This window comes from Ovis canadensis, chromosome 15 (assembly GCF_042477335.2).
Source record: "Ovis canadensis isolate MfBH-ARS-UI-01 breed Bighorn chromosome 15, ARS-UI_OviCan_v2, whole genome shotgun sequence".
NCBI lineage: Eukaryota > Metazoa > Chordata > Mammalia > Artiodactyla > Bovidae > Ovis > Ovis canadensis.
Window position 1 is genome coordinate 35,753,736 of NC_091259.1, and position 7,000 is coordinate 35,760,735.

Here is a 7,000-nt window from a genome sequence, read left to right on the forward strand (position 1 = left end):
GTAGCCTAAGGAAGACAAGATGAGGGGCGGGCCGGGGGTGGGGCGGGGTGGGCTTGCGAGGAGGAACCTGGTGAATTAAGGACACAACTGAAAGTCTAGTGGGCTCCTCTTTAGCGGCTCCCTAGCTCCTGTCCCTGCTCTTCCCCGCAGATGCCACTGGGGGGCACTGTACTCCTGCACCGCTAGACTCGCGTCCCGAGCTGGTTGTGCAGGAAAGGCCTTTCCTAGTGGTGCCGGGTGGTGTGCAGTGTGTGGTGGAGTATTAGCTCCTCCCTGCCGGGCTACCCAAGGATGGAGTGGTGCCACAGCAGGCAGTCCAGAGCCCCCACCGGGTGCCCCTTACCTTTCTTCACTTCCTATCCTGCGCTGAAGCGAGATTTGAGCGGGTCTCCTTCCTTGGGTGATGGGGTCGTATGTTTTCCAGAGGAGGTAGACTGAAAAGATGGGGAGGGGGGCCTTCCCTGGTGGTCCAGTGATTAAGACTCTGCCCTTCCACTGCAGGGGTGCAGGTTCGATCCCTGGTTGGGGAATTAACATGCCACATCCAATTAGGATGCCACAGGCCGAGCAGCACTGGCCATAAATAAACACATTAACAAAGACATTTTTAAAAAAGGGAGGGATGATAGAAGTCTTGGAGCCTCCAACCCCAGTGTTGGTGCCTCAGGCCCTGCAGACCCTCTGGATCCTGAACCCTCCAGTCCCCCCACCCCACCCAGGGAAAGCGTGTGATTTAAGACCCACCCCAACTGGGAACTCAACCTGAGCAGGAACAGCTGGAAGGGTGGGTCTGTCAGCCTCACTGGCTCTCGCATGGCTGGGGGTCGGCAGGGATGCCCAGGTTCTGCTTCTCAGGACTCACCCTGTGGCCTTGGGTAAGACGCCTTCGGAGCCTTTGTCTCCTCCTTTGTAAAATGGGAGAGTAATTATGCTATCATGATGCAGCTGTGAGTATCAAATGGGCGCGTTTGCAAAATGCCTGGCACGTAGCCTGGTCCTCGGGAAAGGTGAGCTCCTGTCTCCCGCCAGAGCTAAAAGCCCCAGGAGGAGAGAATGGCTGGTTAGTCCCCCACAAGCCTCAGGTAGGGGTCCCCCAACCCCTTTCGCTGGACAGCCAGCCCCTCTTGAATTTCCCCCTCCCCACAAACCCGGAGGCAGAGAACAGTGTCAGAGGAGCAACCCTAAGTCCAGACGGCAGGGAAAGCCTTCGTGGTCCTGTCCATAAAAGGCTTTTCCCGGCGGTTCCCCGCCGGCAGCGCGGCCCCGCCCCCGCCGGCTCCATCCCCAAAGCACGCAGAGAATGTCTCGGGCAGCCCCCGGTAGACTGCTCCAACTTGGTGTCTTTCCCCAAATATGGAGCCTGTGTGGAGTCACTGGGGGGGCCGAGGGTGGGGAAGGAGCCGGTTTCCTCTGGACAGGAGGGGGCCGAGGCGAATCAGCGGGGGGGAGGCTGACATCACCGCCGTGGCAGCCCTTTAAACCCCTCACCCAGCCAGCGCCCCATCCTGTCTGTCCAAGTCCAGACAGAGCTCACGCCTTCCCCGAGAGCCCCGAGGAAACCCTGTAAGTGCATTTGTCCGGGGTTTGGAGGGGAGTTGGGTTGGGGTTCAGCAGTCGGAGGGGAGGTCTCTGTGGGTGTCTTGCAGGCAGAACTCTCAGGCTCCCAGGCAGGGGGAAGCCCACCCTCTTCAGTGTGCACTCCCCGCCTCCACCTGCAGAGGTGGTCCCAGCTTGCTGGGTGGGAGGGGGTTACTAGAGTCCCTTACTTCTCAGACTGGGCAGCCTTGAACCCAAATGAGATGAACCCAGGGAGACTTGGCTGGTGCAGAAGGATTGATGGTGGAAACCTGGGAAACTGGGGTCAGGGAGGCGCCCCATTTTCAGCCATAGTCACCCTACGTGTGGTGTGATGGGCTCAAAGGTGGAGTCGGTTTAGACCCAAGGCTGCTTGTCTGCTATCCAGCCAGGCCAGGAGGATGTCGGAGGAGGTGAAGGGGGTGTGTAGTACACCAGGGCTGGAGCGCAGTGACTCTTTGCTGGGTTACCAGGGCCTGAGCAGCCTAGGAAAGGCCCTGGGTAGCCACTGAGGAAGTGGGAAGGACCACAAAGCTCTTGTCTTCTGGAACTGGCCCGGGTGGCATGATGTGGGGACGGTAAGAGGCCACCTCTCCAAGCACACAGCTCCCCACCTCTCCAGGCACGCAGCTCCCTCCATACCCTGAGGGGGAGGTCACCCACCAGCAGAGGATGGAGGTGGCCTGCCAAGAGCCTTGGCGTGATGGCCTGGGCGGTGCAGACAGGGCCAGGCAGGGCCTTCTCCTGAGGTCTGGCGTTTCCTTTAGTGGTTGTATTTCAAAGGGTAGGTGGGTAGGACAGGTCTCCCCTGACCCCAGAATTTAGTCAAGCCACCGCTCCTGTGCTTGTCCTGTGTCCTGTGTTTTGTTTGTTCTGAAGACAGAGGGGCACAGCAGTCCAGCAGAGAACCCTGGTTTTCCGGGTTCCTGCTGGGAGGAGCTGCCCGCCTCTTGGCAGCTGGGCTTGTTTTTTTTCCTCCGGGGAGGGGAGGCTGATGGAGCCACAGGGCCAGGGGGGAGAGGGGGGTCAAGGCAGAGCCTCAGGCTCCCTGTCCATCCTGTCCTAGGAACCTTTGCCTGGAAAGACCCTGGGTGGGCCACTCTCTCCCCTCACCCCCCTTCTCCCCAGCAGCTCCAAGGTGGGCCTGGAGAGGCCCTTGTCAGAGGGCCTGGCAGGATTCTTCTTGGAACCCTCCCGCTTTCAGACTCTCCACCAGGAGGGAGGAGGGTGGGGGTGGGGTGTCTTTCATCTCCCTCCCTGGTTCTGATCAAAATGCAAATGTCTCTAGATCTCGGGGCTGCAAGCTTGTGTGTCCTTGTCCCTGTGAGCCCTGGCACCTTGACTGTCCAGAATCTGAGGCTGGATGCTGGGGGTGGGAGACACACTCTGCTTGGCCCCTGTTCCTCATGGGCCCAGTGCGAGGTCTGGTGGGGGGGAGGGGCAGAAAGGGGGGGAAGAGGGGAGGGAAAGGCAGGACTGGGAGGTGGGGGGTGGGGCCCGGGCCATGGGGTGCCTCCTGCTTGCCTGGGATGGTGCAGTGAAAGCTGAGAGGAGGTGGGAGGGTCAGAGGCCTGGATGAAGGATATGGGCTGAAATCCCCTGGTCCTAGCTACTGGTGTGTCTTAACCCCAGTTCTTCGCCCAGGAGTCCTTGGGAAGCAGGGACGAGACACAGCGGGGTAGGGAAGGGAGGGACTTGGCCTTTGGGTTCTTTTTTTTTTTTTTTTTTTGTGGCCTTTGGGTTCTTTGGCATCGCTGGCTGGGATGCTCTGAGAACCACATCCTCGGAGGTGGTCCAGCCCTCACTTTACAAATAAGGAAGCAGACTCAGGGAGAAGTGAGGGGCCAAGTGGCTGGAATTTAGAGGAGCCTTTCTCTTGTTTTCTTCTCCCAAACTTTGCAATCCCCTCAGGGAATATGATTATGAAGAGGGGTGGAGCCTGGAGCAGGAGAAACTGCTTTTTACCACTTGGTCAGGGGCTGGCTTTCTTGGGTCACTACCAGGAGACTGGCTCTGGGGGCAAAAGACCAGCGTTTTAAGGAGCTCCACTGAGGGACAGACCGTGTGTTGGGTCATCACAGACAGGGCCTTCTGGAATGTTCCCAGTTCTCTGGAGTAGATACATTATCCTCCCTGCACAGACGGGGCATGAGAGCTTAGGAAATCCGTCAGCCGTGGGGAAGGAAGGGCCGGGCAAGTGGGTTTTGGCAGCTTAGCTGGGACCTTGTGAAGTGGTGATGTCCACTGCCTTCCATGGGAGTGGGAAGGAAGAAGGGCTCAGCTCTGACAGGAGAGGGAGTTGGGGGAACACGGTAGTGACTGCCTCCATCCTCAGACCATGCTCTCCCTCCCAACCTCTGACCTCTCGGAGGCTAGGGAATGGTTTGGCCTCATTTGATTCCTCTTTCAAAGAACTCTTCTGATGAGCTCTGGCGCCACGTGATACCTGAGGCCAGCTCAGGTTCCTCCTGACTGGCCACACCCAAGCCTGCCCAGCAGCCTCCCTGCTTGGCCCTGCTCCCGCTGCTCCCCTGCCACTTGTGGGCGCTCCTGAGTGGGGCCAGCCCCGGGCCCTAGGCCACAGGCTGGGGAGGGCTTCCCTGCTCTGCTTGGCAGATGCTGGGCTCACGTCCTTGGAGAACTCCGGCTTCGTGGTTACTCAAGCTCCCACGGTGGTGAGAGCTTGAGGTCACCAGGCAGGGCGGTGGGTGCATCGGCTGGCAGCCCTCGCACATCTGGCTCCTCTGGGGAAATGCAACTTCTTGGCCAAAAGCTCCTGGGCTTTCCTGGCTTCCTAGCCCTTACCAGGGGTGGGGAAGCTTCAGCCTCTGTGGCTGTCACCTGGAGGCTGAACTGAGCTGGCAAAGAGCTGGAGCTTTGGGGTTCCTGCTTCTGAGAGAACTGAGAGTTGGAGGGACCCCCATAACTTCAAGCAGAGGCACCAAACCACCTCACACCTCACAGACAAAGACATCTGCTGGCTTCATTGTGAGGGTCAATGTGGTCCTTCCAAAAGACCTCTCCAGTCCCTCTGTCACCAGTCTTAGCAAAGAAAGGGCGCTCTAGACCAGGAATTGTCAGACCCATAAATGCAGCCTGTCATCGCTTTGTGTAAATAAAGTTTTATTTGAACCCACCCATGCTCACTTGTCTACATACTGCCCAAAGCTGCTTCGATGCTACAATGGCAGGGAGTTTATGGCCCGCAAAGCCTAAAATATGACTGTCAGTAAAATGACTATCTGGTTATTTACCAGAACAGTTTACTGACTCCTGCTCTAGACTGCCAAAGATCTAGTCTCCAAGTTCAGAGAGGCTTCCTGGACTGAGGGGACAAGCTAGCCCAGGTGAGTGCCGTGGATACAAAACCAGGAATCACGGAGAGGTAGATAAAGAGCTAGGCTGGTCTCCCCCCTCCCCCGACCCTCAGAGCAGGAAGACAAGACCTGCCAGGCACCGGGTGACAGCAGAGCTGTTCTCTGACTCCCTGACCTCCTCCCTCTCTGGCCTGTGCTGCTTTAGCTCCCCACCAACATGGCCAACAAGGGTCCTTCCTATGGCATGAGCCGGGAAGTGCAATCAAAAATCGAGAAGAAGTATGACGAGGAGCTGGAGGAGCGGCTGGTGGAGTGGATCGTAGTGCAGTGCGGCCCCGATGTGGGGCGCCCCGAACGCGGGCGCCTGGGCTTCCAGGTCTGGCTGAAGAACGGCGTGGTGAGTGACACCTGGGGCAGGGGCCAGGGGTCATGCCATCGTGCCAGCGTCATGGGGCAGGGTGGGGTGGCCCCCCCACCCCCACCCCAAGCTGAGTGCTCAGCTGCCTTCTTCGCCTGGCAGATTCTGAGCAAGCTGGTCAACAGCCTGTATCCTGATGGCTCCAAGCCAGTGAAGGTGCCCGAGAACCCGCCCTCCATGGTCTTCAAGCAGATGGAGCAGGTGGCTCAGTTCCTGAAGGCAGCTGAGGATTATGGCGTCACCAAGACTGATATGTTCCAGACCGTTGACCTCTTTGAAGGTAGAGAGAGGAGACGGGTGGACGAGGCAGGTGAACAGGAGGCGGAGGCAGGGATGAGGGATGATCCAACCTGCCACCATGACGGGTCTGCACATCCGGAGTGGCATACACCAGGAGAATCCCATTCCCACAATGGGATCTCTGCACCCCCTTTGATTTCAGGACCACCTTTGCCCCTGGGCTGGCCATCTTTCTAAGGGGCACAGGCTGGCTCTGCCTTGGATTCTGTTTACAGTCCTAAAGGCTGTCTCCCCTCCCCTCTTCCTACTCACAGGCAAAGACCTGGCTGCGGTGCAGAGGACCCTGATGGCCCTGGGCAGCTTGGCAGTGACCAAGAATGATGGACACTACCGTGGAGATCCCAACTGGTTTATGAAGTATGTGGCCACCAGGGGTTCCCTGCACGCTAAGCTTGGGTTTCTACAGGAGGGGGGCTAGCCGGTTAGTGCAGTCGTTACAGGAAGCAGAAAGCCAGCAAAGGTACACAGTGAAGGGCTAGGGTGGGGCAAGTGGGTCCATAGTACACCTTGACTCCTCCCTTTCTACCCTCCTGTCTGTCCCAGCCCGTGCTGCGGGGCAACTGCAATAAGGAAATGAGAGCAGGGAAACGCGGGAGGGGATGGCATCAGGCTAGGAAGTAACAAAGGAAACCAAAGGCAGATGGAAAACACACAGTCCCGGCAAGTCTTTGTCCTGGTTCCTCCTCTCCTAGGAAAGCCCAGGAGCATAAGAGGGAATTCACAGAGAGCCAGCTGCAGGAGGGCAAGCATGTCATCGGCCTACAGATGGGCAGCAACAGAGGGGCCTCGCAGGCTGGCATGACGGGCTATGGGCGGCCCCGGCAGATCATCAGTTAAGAGGGCGAGGGCCGGCACCCAGCCCCGCCTTTGCCCAGCTCGCTGGCCACAGCATCCTGCCTCGCCTGCCTCACACACAGCCGTGTAGTTCCTTCAGCCCCGGCCAAGCTTCGAGGCTCCGTCACTGAGCAAAGGTGACTGCACTTGGGCAGCTCGCCCCCACCCCTCAGCCTCAGCCCAACTCCTGACCCCAAAACACTGTTCCCACGGCCCACCTCCCAGCTCCCCCACCAGCTCTGCCGTCTCCCCATCCTGGGCTGAGCAGGGGAGACATGGGCTGCTGGCGGTAGCCTGGGCGTGGGCAAGTCCACTGTCCTCCTTGGAAGCAGATGCTCATAGAAGGAGACCCAGCCCAACCTCCCTTGATTTTTTTTTTTTGCTGGAATATTTGGGGGGTTGAAATTCAAAAAGAAAAAAAAAATATACATAAATTTTTTTCTCAGGCCTGGCTGCCAGAGTCTGATTTGCCCTGGTCGCTTTGGTTCTGGTTCCAGGAAGTCTGAGTGGGGAACAGGCAGGCAGCTCGGGTTCTCATGTGTTCCTTGTGTTCCAC

General features: G+C 58.3%; 1 protein-coding gene across 1 annotated transcript; it reads left to right on the top strand.

Annotated features, from left to right (window-relative positions):
• Window positions 1-1,259: 1,259 nt before the first annotated feature.
• TAGLN (transgelin) lies at window positions 1,260-6,889 on the top strand. The gene is made up of 5 exons (XM_069555284.1): window positions 1,260-1,563; window positions 5,098-5,289; window positions 5,413-5,590; window positions 5,865-5,967; window positions 6,303-6,889. The coding sequence occupies exons 2-5, from the start codon at window positions 5,110-5,112 to the stop codon at window positions 6,445-6,447; spliced, it is 606 nt and encodes a 201-aa protein (XP_069411385.1). The 5' UTR covers window positions 1,260-1,563; window positions 5,098-5,109; the 3' UTR covers window positions 6,448-6,889.
• The last annotated feature ends 111 nt before the right edge of the window (window positions 6,890-7,000 follow it).

What these genes read in the sequence shown, in the direction of transcription:
- TAGLN (XM_069555284.1), top strand. Translation starts at nt 5,110, where the DNA reads ATGGCCAACAAGGGTCCTTCCTATGGCATGAGCCGGGAAGTGCAATCA. An exon ending in TCTGGCTGAAGAACGGCGTG is followed by an intron (nt 5,290 to 5,412) that starts GTGAGTGACACC and finishes TTCGCCTGGCAG; the next exon opens with ATTCTGAGCAAGCTGGTCAA. An exon ending in GACCGTTGACCTCTTTGAAG is followed by an intron (nt 5,591 to 5,864) that starts GTAGAGAGAGGA and finishes TCCTACTCACAG; the next exon opens with GCAAAGACCTGGCTGCGGTG.